Source organism: Carlito syrichta, unplaced genomic scaffold (assembly GCF_000164805.1).
Source record: "Carlito syrichta isolate Samal-C Ts95f unplaced genomic scaffold, Tarsius_syrichta-2.0.1 Scaffold279718, whole genome shotgun sequence".
In the NCBI taxonomy this organism is placed as follows: domain Eukaryota; kingdom Metazoa; phylum Chordata; class Mammalia; order Primates; family Tarsiidae; genus Carlito; species Carlito syrichta.
The window spans coordinates 138,243-157,174 of NW_007223814.1; the positions used below are offsets into that span (position 1 = coordinate 138,243).

The 18,932-nt window shown below is 38.2% G+C and overlaps 1 protein-coding gene across 1 annotated transcript in view; it reads right to left on the minus strand.

Moving 5' to 3' along the window:
• The window catches only part of C7 (complement C7), a 67,767-nt gene that overhangs the window by 5,406 nt on the left and 43,429 nt on the right, over positions 1–18,932 (minus strand). The window contains exons 11-15 of the mRNA XM_008052530.2: positions 16,999–17,227; positions 14,467–14,638; positions 11,453–11,540; positions 9,129–9,261; positions 4,293–4,484 (exon numbers count right to left, since the gene is read on the minus strand). Coding sequence (XP_008050721.1) covers positions 4,293–4,484; positions 9,129–9,261; positions 11,453–11,540; positions 14,467–14,638; positions 16,999–17,227 — 814 coding nt within the window. The remainder of the gene's footprint in view (positions 1–4,292; positions 4,485–9,128; positions 9,262–11,452; positions 11,541–14,466; positions 14,639–16,998; positions 17,228–18,932) is intronic.

Below are 18,932 nucleotides of genomic sequence, written 5' to 3' on the forward strand. Positions count from 1 at the left end.
GTCTCCTTACATTCTCATACAGTGAGTAAATGTCTAGAGGTACTTACATTAATAAAATTATTTCTATAGCTTTGTATTTTATAGAAATTAATAAGAAATCAACTGTTTCTTCAATTTTGATGAGCAAACTCCTTGGTCCAGCTTACAAGAGCATAATTTGACTGGCGTCACCTCGGCTACCCCTGATTGCAGTGGGAATAATCTAAAACACTTCAATTTTTTTCTTCCTGCTTGCTTCATTACAATAAAATCCATTGGCATACACTTTTGCATCATAAAACTAGCTACTCATTTAATATATCTATAAACATAGTTTATACAAAGAGCATATTTTTATAAATAGACAAACTATGGAAGACTTTCTTACTTTGAAAAATTCAAGAGTTCTAGACATGACAGTAACTCAGTCTTTTTATCTTCTTGGGTTTTGTTTGTTTGTTTGTTTGTTTTTGGAGTCGAGGTCTCACTCTGTCGCCCAGGTTGGAGTGCAGTGGCATGAATCACTGCTCACTGCAACCTCAACCTCATTAGCTCAGTCTCCCCAGTAGCTGGGACTATAAGAGCATACCACCACACCTGGCAAATTTTTAAAATTTTTTTGTAGAGACAAGATCTCACTATGTTGCCTAGACTGGTCCTGAACTCCTAAGCTCAAACAATCTTCCTGCCTCAACCTCCCAGACTGCAGGAATTACAGGCATGAGCCACTGTACCTGGCTATGGTATAATTTTGTGAACAATTCGTAAACCTTTAAAAATAGTAGCAATGAGAAGAATGCCTGCTGTGTCCAGCAATCTCAATAATAAGTATTCATTATTTAAACATGTCACTTTAAAATGAGATTGTCCTAAATTCAATGTAGTATTCTGAACTGGATCCTAGAACATAAAAAGGACATTAGTGGAAAAACTGGAGATATATGAATAAGGTGTGTAGTTTAGTCACAGCATTGTACTAATATTAATCTCTTAGTTTTAACCAACTAAGTTATGTTATGTAAAATGTTGTTATAGGAAGATGAATGAAGGGTATGTAGAAACTATATCTGCAACTTTACTAGAATTTAAAATTCTTCCAAAATAAAATGCTTTTTAAAATGGAGCTAAATGGTCACAAAAATGAAAATAATAGATACTGGGAACATCAATAAGGGAGAAGTGGAGAGAGAAGTTAGGGTTCAGAAATTACCTATTGGGTATAATGTTCACTACCTGGGGAATGGACCACCTGAGACCTAATCCCCACCACTACAAATATATTCTGTAGCAAACTTGCATGTGTTCTCCCTGAATCTAAAATAAAAATGGTATTATTTACATCAGTGCTTCTCAACCAGAGGTAATTTTGCCCCGCAGGTACATTTGAAAATCACCAGAGACATTTTTGGTTTTCACAACCAGAGGGTGCTACTGGCACCTAGTGAGTAGAGACCACGTATGTTGCTAAACATCCTACAATGCACAGAACAGACTCCTACAGCAAAGAATTACCAGACTACAAATTCCAATATCATTGAGGTTGAAACGCCTTAATCTAGATACACCAAAACTTCGGTTCAAAAATCAAGCGATGTAAATTAGTTCTAACTATGTAAATAGTTAGAAATTTGCTTTAGGACAAATTTTGACATTTAGATTTTAAATGTTTACAAAATTCTTATAATTTATTTGTGAAAAATAATTAATAGCATTACCTAGACCAAAGACTTTTACATTTAAGAACATGTCTTTGCTACCTTTACAGCTTGGTTAACCAAATAAATATAACTATAAGGTTACATTTTAAACACAAGTTTTGCAATTTTAAAAGCAAATTTCTTCTCCTCAAGACTAAATACCAATGAGGGAAGGAGATGGGGAGTTAATGTTTAATGGATAGAGAATTTCAGTTTGCGAAGATGAAAAAATTGTTGTGGTGATGGCTGCGTAATAATGGGAATGTACTTAATGCCACTGAACTATGCACTTAAAAATGATTAAAATGGCACATTTTATGTTATGTATATTTTTATCACAATAAAAAAAGATTAAATACTGAAACAGACAATATTTTAAAACATCAACTTCAGAGGCTAGTAAGTCTGGGATTTTTGTTCGTTAAAGGCTTATTTTAAGAGTAGTTATTTTTACTGACCACATCTTCAGAAAAACACACAGGTCTGAAAAACAACCTTAATTAAACCCACTTTAATAGAATTTTCTGTGAGTGGGAGAGACTTCATGTCAAATTGTGCTATAAAATGACTGAAGCAGCATTTTATTTTTTTTTTTTTGAGTTGGAGTCTCACTCTGTCGCCCAGACTGGAGTGCAGTGGCCGCTCCCGGCCACCGCAGCCTCGAGCTGCTGGGCTCCGGGGATCCTTCTGCCTCAGCCTTCCGAGTAGCCGGAATTACAGACATGCGCTACCACGCCCGGCTGATTTTTTGATTTATTGTAGAGATGAGGTCTCGCTGCCCAGGCGGGTCTCGAACCCGCGGGCTCAGGCAATCCACTCACCTCAGCCTCCCAAAGGCGCGCGATTACAGGCTGAGCCACCGAGCCCAGCTCTGAAGCAGCATTTTAGAAAGACTAGTCTATAAACTCATTTGGAACAGAAGTGCAACCTCATCAACCATGTATCGTTCTCTTTCATTTTAGAATTATAGTACAGGTCTATTACTTCAAATATCCCAAGTAAACTCAAGTTCATGCTTCAGTGTATGTAGAAAACAAAGCAGCTGTCTATTGCCAAATAGCGTATCAGAACTGTCGCAATGGATACAACACTTGTATGTGTTCCTCGCCCACTGTCCTGTCTGTCATCCACTTAACACCACAGCCCATATCTACCATCGGTATCAGAGTGCCCAAGCTCCTACTGCATGGAGCATTTCATTATAAACATCTAATTTACCTTACAATATCACTTATGGAACCTAGTACTTTATTCTAACTATAAAAGACAAATTTCAAACTGGGCGCACTGGCTCAAGCCTGTAATCCCAGCATTTTGGGAGGCCAAGGCAAGAGGATTGCCTGAGTCCAGGGGATTCAAGACCAGTCAAAACCTCATCTCTACAGTAAACAATTAGCCAGGGACATGGTGTACACCTGTAGTTCTTGCTACTTGGAAGGCTGAGGTGGAAGGATCACTTGAGCCCAGTGGATCGAGGCTACAGTGGCCATGAGTATGCCACTACACTCCAGCCTAGGTGACAGAGTGAAGTGAGACTCTGACTAAAAAAAAAAAAGACAAATTTCAGCACTTAATTAAAAAGCATATACTAGAGAGAACTAATATCATATAAATAGGATGTGAGTTTTCCTTCATTCTTGTTTTTGTTACAAATATAGTATTTTCCATTCATTTTTAAAATGTAAAAAAAAAGCCGGGCTCGGTGGCTCAGCCTGTAATCCCGCGCCTTTGGGAGGCTGAGGTGAGTGGATTGCCTGAGCCCGCGGGTTTGAGACCCGCCTGGGCAGCGCGACCTCATCTCTACAGTAAATAAAAAATCAGCCGGGCGTGGTAGCGCATGCCTGTAATTCCGGCTACTCAAGGATCGCCGGAGGCCAGCAGGTCGAGGCTGCGGTGGCCGGGAGCGGCCGCTGCACTCCAGTCTGGGTGACAGAGTGAGACTCCAACTCAAAAAAAAAAAAGTAAAAAAAAAAAATCCATCTCATCTCAAAGTATCTCTAAAAGCAAATAGTTTGGCTTTCTAAATGTTTTTCTTCCTTAGGTTCTTAAAAGACCATTTTAATTTTCCTGGTGCTCAAAATACTGGAGTTTTAGATTACCATTATTAGCAAAACTTCACAAACCACAACACTTTTCCTTCAATAATGTCTGCTTTACGGTGTTAAGTGAAAATGCAAAAAAAAAGAAGAAAATGCTTTTTAAATCTTTGGTTTTAAAAATACCAATAAACTCTCTGAAAGCCCAAACGTGAAATATACAGAATTTTATATAAATTATTATCTCAACATCTGAGGAGGAAACCAAAGAGTAACTTTTAAAAATCCTTTATTTTCTTGGCACCATGACAAATACAAAGCTAATCATTCATATGAAGGATTTAAGTTAAACGTCTCAGAACTATCTGACTTCTGTTGCATTCTCGAGTCTTTCTGTGCCATGAGAAAAAATATGTGTATACATATACGTTACCCAGTCTACAAACTGACCTCTTTCTCAGAGAGGGCAGGATGGAGGGAATGATTCACAGTTATGGTAACACAGTGCCATAAAGGTTACGACAAGGACTCTCACTCGCCTAAGTGCAACTGTCCTTGTATAGACATGGCTGCTGCTTACCTTTTTGCACACACTGGACATTCTTCATCTGAGGACTCCACTTAAGGCTGGAGCCACAGAGAAACACGGAAGGACCTTGTAAGGACATGCCACCTGAACAGGAAACGGTCACCTTCTCGCCAACTGTGTAGAAAGGTTTGTGGGGGTGACTCTGTATGCCATCCATCAGTACAGGTAGAACACAAGCAATTTCTAAAAATAAAAGAGCAAAATATAACAGTCACAGCTTTCCTAAACCATCTTTAAAAAACAAAGTGACAAAAACAAACAAACAAAACAAGTGACAGCCTTAAATGGTGCTGATATACTTGCTCTGCTTTTTCATATTAGAAGACAAGGAGGAAGAGGTGAGTTTACTTTTAGGGTGGCCCAAAAGACATGTCCCATAGTGCCTGGAATATAATAGACCAATGAATGACTGGAAACCAAAACAGCTCCTACTCTTACATTCCTTCCCTCAAAACAATGTGACAGCTTAAAATAAATAAGCCTAATAAATAGAATCCTAACACCCAGCCTGCTGTTAAAGCCAGTATTTTCACAACTACCTAATTTCTGTGGTGTGGTGATGTCCCACTAGCATTTTCCTAAGAGTTGTACTCGTTTGTATATTATTAATCCAATTAAACATTTTATTATCTGAAATTTTTAAAGCACCACCTTTAACCTTGAAACCATAAAAGCATTCAGTGTTCTTTGATTTTCCATCTCTATTCTTTCTTATTTATCTGTATTCATTAGCTCAAATTGTCAACTTGAAAAAAAAGAGCAGAGAAAGATGAGAAACATGCATTGTTATGAAGAGCAAGTCAGAATTCACAATTTAAAAAAAAAATTTGGTAATCTCCCTAATGGACTTAGAACAATTTTCTACAAAATATTGCTCTATTTCTGCAACATTTTCATCAGAAAACCCATTCATTTATTAAAAGACAACATTTTTTGAGTGCCTATATTTTACCAAATATGTTGTATATTGCTGGGGACACAGCAAGATACAAGTCACATACTCTTTCTTCAGAAAGCTAATAATCTAGCATCGAATTTGTTTATTTCTGACACATTTGCTGTTTTGACAATCACTCTCCCACCTAGACAAACAGGAAGGGTGAACAAAAGTGAAAGAAAAAACATTTCTGAGAGAACCAGAACACTAACAAGGCAGGGCAAGCTTGATGATCCAAGATTCCCGAGAGAAAGGAAATCTAAAGTAGGGATTACATTTGTTTGACATCAGCCAGGCTCACTGCTTACTAGAAACAAAACAAAATCTTCCCTAGAGAAAAATAACAGCCAATTTCTTTAACTCTCATACATAAAGTTTAGAATTCAATAAAAATTAATCTAACATTTAAAAAGGCAAGAAGATCAAAACCCAACCCAAAAAAAGAGAGTAGAAACAGACTCACAGATGATCCAGATAATAAAATTAACAAATATGGGCCCTGAAAAAAACTGCAATTAATATGTTGAAAAACAAATAAAGGATAAAGTGAAGCATTTCAGCAGAGAAATAGAAAGCATAAAAAAGTTTGAAGCTGGGCTTGGTGGCTCAGCCTGTAATCCCGTGCCTTTGGGAGGCTGAGGTGAGTGGATTTCCTGAGCCCGCGGGTTCCAGACCCGCCTGGGAAGGCGAGACCTCATCTCTACAATAAAATCAAAAAATTAGCCGGGTGTGGTAGCGCACACCTGTAATTCCGGCTACTCGGAAGGCTGAGGCGGAAGGATCGCTGGAGCCCAGCAGGTCAAGGCTGCGGTGGCCGGGAGCGGCCACTGCACTCCAGTCTGGGCGACAGAGTGAGACTCCAACTCAAAAAAAAAAAAAAGTTTGAAGTGATGAATAGGCTAATTACCCTGACTTGATCATTATACATTGTATACATGTATCAAGGTACCAATCTGTATTTCATAAATATGTACAACTATTACATATCAATTAAAAATAAAAGAAAAAAAGTAAAGATTACAAAATGTTTAAATAATGTAACAACATTAGCACATCAACTGTAATAAATGTAACACGCTCATGGATGACGTTAATACAATAGCAGGGAAACTGAGGTGGGAGAGATAAGGAGGCATATGGGAACTCCATGCACTTTCTACTCAATTTTTTGTAAATGAAAACTGCTTTGAAAATAAAGTTATTCGGCCGGGCTCGGTGGCTCAGCCTGTACTTTGGGACGCCGAGGCGAGTGGATTGCCTGAGTCTGCGGGTTCGAGACCCACCAGGGCAACTTGGCGAGACCTCATCTCTACAATAAAATAAAAAACTAGCCGGGTGTGGTAGCACGTGCCTGTAATTCCAGCTACTTGGAAGGCTAAGGCGGAAGGATCGCTGGTGGCCGGGAGTGTGCCACTGCACTCCAGTCTGGGTGACAGAGTGAGACTCCAACTCAAAAAAAACCAAAAAACAAATAAAAATAAAGTTATTAATTTAAAAATTCACTAAGCAATAAAAAAATAGAAAAATGAAACTTCTAAAATTGGAAAAATAAATTGATAAAATTAAGAACTTAAGGTTTTTTTGGCTAAACTCTTGGCTTTATTATTAATTTAATTCGGACAACACTGGACTGAAACAATTTTCCCATGAAGAAGATTGTTACAGGGCTAGTGAGTGGAGGGAACACCTGCTCAGTTATATGTTACAGGTTTCCAGTCCAACTAGTATATTACTAAACAACTTAAGAATTCTTGAAGGTAGATTTTATACAACCATACAGAGAATTAATGAACTGGAAGATAGATCAATAGAAAATATTTAGAATAAAACAGAGAGGGAAAGAAGACTAAAAACAAAGAAAAAATAATATGATATATAATGTGATCAAAAAAATGTATAATTTGTGTCATATGAGGACAAATGAGCAAAAATGGGGCAGAAGCAGTATTTAAGGACATAACAGCCAAGAATTGCTTTAAAGTTGACCAAAGGAATTAAAGCATAGGCTTAATAAATGCTTTGGACATCAACCAGGAAAAATACAAATAAATTCACACCCAGGCACATTACAGTAAAACTACTGCTGAAAAACAGTAAGACTGAAAGTTGACTTCTCTCTAGAAAATAATTAAATCAGAGGGCAATGTAATAATATCTCCAAAGGGTTTAAATAAAATAACTTTTTTGGTTTATTTTTTTGTTTTGTTTTGTTTTATTTTTGTTTTTGTTTGAGTTGGAGTCTCACTTTGTCACCCAGACTAGAGTGCAGTGGCCGCTCCCGGCCACCGCAGCTTCGACCCACTGGGCTCCTGCGATCCTTCTGCCTCGGCCTTCCAAATAGCTGGAACTACAGGCATGCGCTATCACGCTCGGCTAAAACAAAATAACTTTTAACTTAGAATTCTTTACCAAATAAAAAAATCCTTTTTAAAAATGAAGATAAAATATATATTTTTTCATATAAACAAAAACTGGGACAAATGTTCACCAGTAGATTCACAATAAAAAAAAAGAAGTTCCTCAAGCAGCAGTATCTTATTAATCTTTTTAAAGAATTAACTTCTACCTTTATTACTCATAACTAGCAGATATTCATATTCGATCTCAGTTATTCAGTTATTTCTGCTCAAGGACTTCGGGGGGGATGTCAGACAAAACAAAATTTTTTTTAAATGGACAAAAGATTTGGATGGTCATTTCTCCAGAGAAGATACCCAAATGACCAAAAAACATATGAAAACAAGCTTAACATCATTAATCTTTAGAGAAGTACAAAATTAAAAAATAAGATATCACTATACACTCACCACTCTAGCAGATAATATGAAGCGTTAGTGAGTATATACAGCAATCTTGACTTCTCAGATTATAATAGAGACAAATTGGTATAACCATCTTGAAATGCTGGGAGACTTCACTAAATCTAAATGTCAGCCAGGCTCGGTGGCTCAGCCTGTAATCCCACACCTTGGGAGGCTGAGGTGAGTGGATTGCCGGAGCCCGCAGGTTCGAGACTCGCCTGGGCAACTTGGCGAGACCTCACCTCTACAATAAATCAAAAATCAGCCGGGTGTGGTAGTGCGTGCCTGTAGTTCCAGCTACTTGAAAGGCTGAGGCAGAAGGATCGCCGGAGCCCAGCAGTTCGAGGCTGCAGTGGCAGGAGCCGCCACTGCACTCCAGTCTGGGTGACAGAGTGAGGCTCCAACTCAAAAACAGAAAAAAAAAAAGTTAAATCCTCTAAAAAAAATCCTATAAAAAAAAAATAAACTAAATGTCTATATACCCAATATATGGATACCCAGTTATTTAGAAATTTCACTAACAGATATATTCCTAAGAGAAAAAAAAGTACATGTATGTACAAGAGCTTTCTTCATATAGTATAGACAAACTGATTTAGAAAAAATATTTATCCTTATAGCAATCTATCCATTGACTGGACAAACTTATCTTTCAACAGGGATGAAAGCCAAAATGTAGTTTTAGGTTAGTACAACATGCAGAAGCTCTTACTCAGATGCCTATATCTAAACAAAATAATATGCAAAGTTTTTAAGATAGTAGATTGATTGTGGTATGCCCCTAGTAATTAATTACTAAAGAATATCCTAATAATCTTCACCTGAACCGAGTTCCCTGTCCTGCTTTAATTTGCACCAGAAACTTTAAGATTGCAATAAAATTGACCTTACTGAACAGGAACATTAACAACTAGAGAAGGCCAAGGGCTTATACAAGTCATTTCTGAAACTTAGAATCATATCAGCCTTTCAGGAAAGGGAAGTCAAGACACAGGGCATATGATAAGTGGATATTTATCTTGATCCATTCTCTTCCACATAATTTTTTTTTTTAATCTTAAACTATGTACTACAGCTGAGACCACTCACTCTGACAATGCATTTCCCCAACAAGCCACTGTAAATCTTCTCCACATCTGGCCACAGGGTCTCCAATAAGAGAATATCCTTCATTGCAAGTGTACACTATATTTTTCCCAACAGGAAACATGGTATCTTTATTCTAAACAAAAATAAAAGATGGAAGAAGGAAGTTTGTTTACTTTACATTAATGAAAGCTTTCTTTAGATATATTTGACCTATAAATTATACCATCTTTTAATTATCAGGAAACCTACATTTAAATAACTAACTTAGAAAAGTATCTATTATAAAATTTTCCCTGAATAGTCAATAACACTAGTATCACCAATAATTTAAATAAATCCATTAATGCCACTATACTATAATTTATTAATTGTTCCCCAAATACCAAGCAGTGTACTAAGTATTTCACTAAAATTGCTTTAATGGACACTGTCCAAATAACTTCTTTCCCTCTTACTTTTAGGAAGAAGCAGTTTTCTTTTTTTTTTATCAGATTTTGGGAAATATTTCTCAGTCAGCTCTTCATAGTAAGGCATGATGGGCTGTTCATTGGCAATACTGCCTAAAAAAATACCAGCATGAACACCCAGAAAGTTTCAAATTCTATCAGTATGTTCATGAAAGTTTCAGTTTCTCTCTAATGACTTTTAGGAGAAGCATAATGTTGATCTCCCATCCCACCCTTCACTCCATTCTATAAGTACGGAATGCTTCTGGGACTGAGTCAGATTCAAGAACATAGCATTAGCCTATAATATTAGAAGGAAAACTTTAATAGAAAGCAAGGAGGAATCTGGAATCTGAGACTCAAGGGGTAGCCTTGCTCATTTGGGGTGTCTCTCGGTTCCTTTCCTTATTCTCCTGGTTATCTGCCACCCAAGGGATGGTGAAGAAACTCAAACCTAGGAGAGGGATTGGAACTGATACCTAGATCAGCTCTGCTCTAGGGATTAGAACAAAATTTCCTAAAGCCTCCTTCTCATTGTCAGTCTTTCACCTCCTGACTTAGTCTGACTTCATCATGGAAGTAGGTAAGGCAACAGGGGTTCCAGGTTGGTGTTGAGATTTGAGGAAAATAGGGAAGGGCATGTGATCTGCTTTGAGTCTTGCCCCTAGGCCTTTTTCTACCTTGCAAAAGGAACTTCAATATAAATCTAATGCAATAGTACCCAAACTTAACTTTATATCAAAACCACTCATAGCAATTAGCAAAACAGACTCTCAGGCTCTACCACAAACCTATCAAACCAGACAATATGGAGGACAAGGGGCAAGCAGCAGTTTCTGTTTTTAAGTTCCCTGGTGATTCTGATGTACCAGGTCCAAAAAGTAGTGTTGGGAATCCCTGACTCCTAAAAGGATACCACATGCTTTGGAGTTTGGGGCCACAACTTCACGGTTTGCAAAAGTGTATGAGTTTTCTTGGTCTTATCCTCTGATCATATTTTGTTTAAGAAATCCATGGATTATGATGACTCTAGTGAGACAGTATGATGACTCTAGGGGGACAGTTCGAGATAGTAGGTTTTCTCTTTCTACACACACACACACACACACACACACACACACACACCCCTCTTTCATCTCCCAAAAGTTCCTATATTTGGGGAGACTTCAGCAAACTCTCAGTGAGTGTGTGCTCAAGGGCCTGGAATTTGAGAAACAAAACTCCTTGTGAGGAAAGCAAGGCTGGCAGCATTGAGAGAGTCCTCGTGAAAATGTCTCTTCTGTGAGCCATAAAGAAACTTCACTGGAGCTTGGGGCCAACGCCTCATCATAACAAGGACTGAGAACAGTACTAATTAAAATGTCCTCAAAGCCAAAAAAAACCTTAAAATGACAGAAAATTGCTCAAAATACAGTGACCCATATCTCACCAGATGCTGGCTAATGGTCTTATTGACTCCTGGAATAAACCCAATGGTTCATCCCAAACCACACATTTAAGAGAAAAAAAAGACTTCTGTCAGTGGCAAAAATAAGAAAAGTTCTCTCAGTTTAAGAACATACTTGTAGATTCGTATTTTGGTGTCCAGAGTGGCAATGTTTAGTAGGCCTCTGGCAAGATTACATTTCTAATTCACTGGATGGCAGTATTGATTTCCTACACCACAGAAGATATACTGCCTTCTACAGAATTCTAACACCTTGGGCCAAAAAAGAAAAGTCCCAAACTAAAACCCTCACCACTAAAACTAAAATGCACATATAAACGATTTTGAGCACGATTTCTCCACAGAAGAAGAGAATAGGTTATGGTCTCAGTAAAGAGATAAATTTAGAGTTCTGTGTTTAAATATATATATGTATATCTTTCATAACCAACCTGAACAAATCCATCTTTTAAGGCCGGAGGTGATGGACAAAATTCTGTTGGAACCAAAGACAAAGGAAAGCAATGTGGTTCAAGCAATCTGAAAGAGAAAGAAATAAAATGCAATTAATATTATTTATTTCCACAGTTTACTAAATGTCTTGCACTACGTTGGATTTTTCCTTAGTATCTGAAGGAACTCCATTCAATGTAAATACATTGGTATCATATTTTTGTCATTCTCAGAACCAAATGTCCAATCATATCTTATAGTAGAAAACACAAACATAAACTCAAACTTCCAAAGAAAGTGATTTAAATAGCTCCTAGGTCAGTAATATGAAAAAGAAACAAAAAGAAATAGGCTTTGGACAACAAACCTACTTTATATGATTTTTGGAGTTCACCTGCCTCAGAATCTATTTTTTCTCCTAATGTTCTGAAATGTATTTATGCAGAAATAATTCTATATTGAAAATAAGGTAATTAGTCAATAATCCCAGGAAAGAGGAAACACAAAATTATAACCACCTTTTATTGAACATTTACTATGTGTCAGGTACCATGGCAGTTGTTTTGCAAATGTGCACTATCTCACTTTGTACTCACAGCAACTCCATACGATATGTGGAGAATAACAAAGACACAGAAAGTTTAATTAACTTGTCCAAGGTCATGAACTAATAAATTCCAGTTAGGTTCCTCCAGTCATGCTGTTTTTACCTCTCACAAAGCAGTAAGGAAAACTAGGGAGTCTTAGTGTCTACATTTTTTCTGAAGCATATATAACTGATAGCACATTCTTTGGGGAAAGCAAGTTTTGTTAAGGTTTGGGACAGGAATCATCAGCCTAAATAGAACAAGGGGAAACAGAAACCCTGATATCATCTCATTAAAGCCAATCCTGATATTTTACCATCACCATAACCATCTCTTGGGAGAGCGGACAATAACAATAATGACCATGGTGGCTTTTTTTTTTTTGAATCAAGGTCTTACTCTGTCTCCCAGACTGGAGTGCAGTGGCACAATCACAACTTACTGCAGCTTCAACCCCTGGGCTCAGACGATGCCTCTGAGTAGCTCAGCCTCCCAAGTAGCAGGGACTACAGGCATGTGTCACCAATCCTGACTAATTTTTTTTTTTTTTTAATTTTCTGTAGAGACAAGGTTTCACCATGTGGCCCAGCTGGTCTCGAACTCTTAAGCTTAAGCAATCCTCTGTCTCGGCCTCCCCAAGTGCCAAGATTGCAGATATGAGGCACTGCGCCGGCCAACAATGGTTTTCCATAGTGCCTCTGAGGCTAAGATACCACCAGTTTTATCTCCACACCAGAGACATGAAAGGAAAGCAATACAAATAACTCAAGAGTGTTGCCTCCTTCCCTGTGAAGTTCCAGATTCTGAGGAAACCCAGAAATGGTAAGTACTGATCATTGTTTGTACTGAAAAGGAGGATACTTCCTCACCTCTGAGCACTAAGGAGAGTGAAAATTCTGTCAATGACTTGCTTCAAATGCTCCCCTACCTCTAGCTTAAGTCTAAAAGCAGGAGAAATGCATTCAATCAAGCAGAGACCTCATCCTCTCAGGGACATGAGGGGGAATCCAAAAAACCCAGAATTTATTTATTTAAAAATTGTGTATGTATTCTTACATGTTTAAACTTCATTCACCTTTAAAGTACTCTTCATTTGATGCAATACACCTATCAAGATGCTTTTTCCGCTGCTCAAAACGATTTTTTAATGTGTTAATTTTGTTGCCTTTTAATGCTTCGACTGCTTTTTGTTTCACCTCTTCCATATTGGCAAAACATTTCCCTTTGAAGAGTTTTTTCATCCAGGGAAACAACAAAAGTAGCTCGGTGACAAATTGGTTGAATAGAGAGGGTAGGGCACAAGGGTCATGCCGTTTTTCGGCAAAAACTGCTGGACACTCAGCAAGGTGTGGGCGGGTGCACCAGTAAATAACCCATCATGAAATGGGAAATGCATTAAAAGAACCTTCAAAAAAAATTCACTGAAGCCAAATACAGTTTCTCACAACGATGCTAGCACATACACTGATGATGATGCTAATGGGTTTTGGGAACACTTACCTAGAGGTGAAAGCCTATACTACAAGGCCCTCCAAAAGATAACTCTGGGATTTTGGGGGTTGCCCCTCGTATGTGTGCTGAAGCCATCCTGCTCCTTCCCTCATAATCCACATGTTTGCCAGCTTCCTTGGTTAAGGTTACAAGGCACTAAAGACAGAGAAATAAGGAATCCCACCTCCCCATGCTTCTACCAGATATACAATCACCTCACTTTTTTCTTCAACCCACATGACCTTTCAATTATATTGCTAGAACTTTTTACCAGTTCCAATTAGAAAAGGACAATGGAAACAGTAGGGTGCATAAAGAATTCTAACACAGCAGTATATTCACCAACTAAGAATTTTTAAGATAACTTTCGCAAGGTCTTGGCAAATGGCAAGTTGGTGCCAGACTACTGGGCTAATCCACTAAGATATGATCTAGCTCAAGTATCTGGCTTTATGCTTAATCTAAAAACTAATTAGGAACAAATGGTAGTAAGTACCAGCTACTGTACTGATCACTTTCTATGCTTAATCTCATTTAAGTGTGACAACATCCTATTTTCCTACTAGTAGGTTTGCCTACTTTTATAGTTCTAATTGTAGAGGTGTGACCAATAGCTTGCCCAAGGTCACACAGCAAGTAGATAGCAGATCCTGTATACACTCAGCTGGACTGTGCTGAGTTACCCAGCCTTTTGTAACACTTGTGTCAGAAAAACCTGAAGCACACAGCTCAAGTCGTTTACAATGTACTTCCCTCCTTCACCTGACCCCATTGCTACCTCCTTCAACTGACCCCACCGTTAAGGGACAAAGCAATCACTAATAAAAACCCCAACTGAACTTCTAAATCTTTCAACAGCCACGATCGTGTATTCCACAGCGACTGCAGAGGGCACTGTGTTCTATGTAGCTACCAGGAAGTCGAGTCTCCATTACCGCAAATGCTCCAGCTCCTCATCTGCACATTGCCTGCTTTCTGTTGTTTCTCCAGTGCAGGATTTCCCACCTGCACTGGGGGATGGGTTGTTGCATTCTCGGCTCCTTGTTTTCTTCCCTTGAACACAGGGGCCCCAAGAGGACCAGCAACTCCAGCCTCCATCAACCCCTCCTATAAGATGAGAGAGACATTCAGCAAATTCTTAGAGAGGAGGATCCTGAAGCTCTGTGCTATGCCTCCTGAGAACATGTTTACTGGGGAAAGGGATAATTCTGGCAACCTTCACTCTGTTTACTGAGGTTTTCAACAGTGGCCAGAATGGTTCTACACACTGGCTAGGAAAATCCATATTAGGCTGCATTAGTGAACTTCTTGCAATCATATCTTACATTTGTTGGTTATTTTACATCTGTTTCAAAGCACTTTTATATATAGGGTATCATTTTTTTTACATCCCATAACAATGAATGGAGGCAGCCAAGAGGTCTGTTACCACTCCCATTTAATAGACATGGAATCTAAGATGAATTGTTTAAATGTGATGCCCAATGTTGTAATAGCTGTCAAGAGCCACAACGAGAATATAACCTGGTTTTCTGACTGAGTCCAGGGTTTTTATCACCTCACAATCTCTCAATAAGGCAAGTAAGCTTCTGTAGTCAAAGAGTTGACTTGGCACAAAGAGAACATAACCTACTGGGTACGCCCAGACTGCTAACCCCGGAACTAGCACAGTACAAAATTAGGAAATTTATACATAAGTAGAAAAAATGTTTTGTTTTGTTTTGTTTCAGACTCGGTCAACAGGAAGTAGAAAAAAAATGTTTTTAAATCATTAGTTTTACCTCCTCTCAGCATCTTTCTTAATCTATAGGCACATCTCACCCCGCTCTGACCACCTTCTACCTCAGAGCCTATTTCAGATTGATATTTCTTCTAGTGTTTACTCCCATTTTATCCCTTTGGGGAGGTAAGAGACACCTTGCACCACATTCCAAGAGGCTTGCTTTCCTAGTTAGAAAGTGATCTCAGAAACCATTCCCCCAAAGCATTTTATCCTGACAACCAATGTGTGTACTTGCTGCTTCTTACCTATTTCTACTCTGTATGACCCACATCCTCTTTTTTCCTCCACTCCACACCCACTCTTCAGTATGACATGCTCCAAAACTAAACTAATTTGCATGATATTTCCCTGTGATCTTCTTTACAATGTCATAATTGGAAATATATTTAATAAAGTAGTCCCCTGAGTATATTAATGCTGGCAATAACAGCTTAAAACATTGTGATTGGCCGGGCTCAGTGACTCAGCATATAATCCTAGCACTTTGGGAGGCCGAGGCAAGTTGATTGCCTGAGCCCACAGGTTCGAGACTAGCCCAGGCAACCTGGCGAGACCGTGTCTCTACAATAAAACAAAAAATTAGTCGGGCGTGGTAGCATGTGCCTGTAGTTCTGGCTGCTTGGAAGGCTGAGGCAGAAGGATCGCTGGAGCCCAGCAGGTCAACACTGGGGTGGCCGTGAGTGTGTCACTGCACTCCAGCCTAGGTGACAGAGGGTCTCCAACTCAAAAAAAAAAAGAACACTGTGATTGCTATTCTAATCCTTAAGCAGGGGGTGATTCCATTTTAACAGATAACTGGAAATCCAAGCCACAGAAAAATGAATCACAGTGGTAGATTTTTAACTTGCCAGGACAGGCCACCTGGGGAGAAATCTGGGAACAAGGAGCCCTTTTAGATGCTTGTTTATAAGAAACTGTAGTTTAGCTGTGTATTTATTCATTCATCAGTCATTTATTTAGTGATTTCTTTGAATCAAGCCCTATGTCAGGCTCTGGGAATAAAAAAAAAAGTCAAACAGCTTTAACCTTAAAAAATGAGCTTTCTCTGCACTCCAGCCTGAGTGACAGAGTGAGACTCCTACTCGAAAAAAATAATAACAAATAATAAGTGAGCTTTCTAGAAGAGAGAGACCAAAAAAAAACTATAAAAACAAAAGTATATATATTGTAGTTATACTATGACTACTCAACAGCCAACATCACCAAGCCCTGTACTAAGTGCTTTAACTGCCATACACACTATTGAGCACACAGCAGATATTCAACAAATATTTACAAATGATTGATTGATAGTACATAATAGAGAATAGAAATAGAGATGTTTCTAAGAGCATGCCATCAGAAAGACTAAGCAATGCAAACACAAGCCCCATAGACTTTTCTTACAGCAAAATTATTGAGATAATTATAGATGGATGAAAGATGTTTTGGCCACAATTCTATTCTAATAGAGAGTAGAGAGCAGAGGGCATAGTGGGACTTAAATTCAGATGGGTAAAAAGAGACATATAGCAACGGGCCTTAACCAGAGTAGCTAAAATCTGGAAGTGTGGAAAGGAGACAGATTCTAAATTCATATGAGACTTCACTTCTCCATATACAAAGAAGCACATTTTAGGTGCCAGAAAAAGGGTAATTCTCTTTCAATGTGTACAAACTGACTATAGAAATTCAGCCCACTGACCTGCTTGATCCCCCACGAGGACTCCTTGCTCACACGCCACACCAAATGTGTATGGTTTGCAATGGCACTGACACTGGGTCCCCTCAACAGTGGCCAAGCCACCGTTTTGACAAGGCCGGCAGTGACAGGGGTCAAATTCATCCAGATACTCTTCAAGAGCCCGTTTCAGGTACAATCTTTTCACAGAAGAACAAGGCACTTCCTTTACCAGTTCATACAAAGGTGTCACCTATACAAATAAAGTCATCATAATCAGTAATCAGGGCTTAAAGCAAGAATATTTTTCTTTTCACATTTAGGCACCATCCCCATTAAAACAAAACCAAAAATCATTCATGTTCATTATAAGTGTCTTTTGTTTAAGTAAAAAAGAAAACAGTTCACTCAGCAACAAAATCAAGAAAAAAACCTAGGGAAAATTAGGATAAGATGGAAAACAATTTTTTTTTATATCATGCATGCCTGTGTAAAATTAAAAAACAAAAAAACAGGATAGTCATTTTCTAGTTAATGGAAGATTACTTTAAAGATAGTATATTACCACCCCTATAGAGGACAGAAGAAAAGGAAACTTACATAAATTACAGCAAAGAAGCAAATACAATTAAATTTAGAATTAAATTTCCTGACACTGAGAGATTTAACTTGTCTCTTTAGTGCAGACTATAAACTCTGTCCTCCTGAAGAAATTTAAAACAGGTAGATATTATTGCTCTGTGTTGGATATTTTAGAAGAAAAGCAACTTTGAAATCACAGACATACTGACTAAGCTTTAACAATCTGCTCTCCCAGAAATAAAAGTCTCTACCTTGTGGCATGTGCCAATTTTTGCAAAGTAACTATTCTCACTCTGACCAATTTCAGACTACCACCATGATGTCACTAAGCACAGAACTGGGAAGAGATATGCAACACTGGTTCCTAAAAGTTCAAACACTTCTGAACAGGATTCACTTTGCATAGTCATATAGTGTATTTTCTTTCTCTGTTCCTTTCCTAACCAGTTAATAAGTTAGCAAGACTATAATAATTTATAGTCCTGTGTGGAAAAGTACATAGCTGAGATTGTGAAAAAATGTTTTTCCCTAATCAATAATTTAGGATTTCCAAAGATTTGTATGGGACACTGACAATGAATATAGACCACTTTGAGTATTAATAGATGGTACTTTAAGATAAGACTTTCCAGAAAAAATTCAGCTTCCCACCTTCATCTTTATTCAGAGGCTAATGGATGCAGTATGGTGTTAGAAGGGTACTTGAGAAATTTTTGTAATTTTTTGTTTAAAATTTATAAAGTGTATCCAAGTCTCTTAATCTCTGAAAATCAGGCTTTAAAAATCAGGACCAATTGTTTGATTCCCATGGCAGGGAATAGATCACCAAATCAGGTCTGCTATAACATTTGTTTTTAAAATGTCAGATGGGCACAGGGGCTCAGCCTGTAATCCAAGCACTTTGGGAGGTCAAGATGAGAGGACTGCCTGAACCTGGGGGTTCGAGTCTAACCTGGGCAACTTGGTGAGACCTCGTCTCTACAATAAGTCAAAAAAAAAAACAAAAACTAGCCAGGCATGGTGGCATGCGTCTATAGTTCCAGCTACTTGGAAAGCTGAGGGAGAAAGATCACCTAAGCCTGGCAGGTTGAGACTGCGGTGGCCATGAGAGTGCCACTGCACTCCAGGTGGGCGACAAGAGAGAGACTCTAACTCCAAAAAAAAAAAAAAAAGAAAAGAAATGTGAATTTGTTCAGTGAGATTTATATATTGGGGAAAATTTGAGCATAGCACAAGTTTTGCATTTTCTTATGTATTTTGTGTTTCAAATAAATGCAAATCTTTAGAAATCCTAAATTATTTATTAGGAAAGAACATTTTTGCATAGTCTCAGCTATGTACTTTTCCACACAGGACTATAAATTATTATAGTTTTG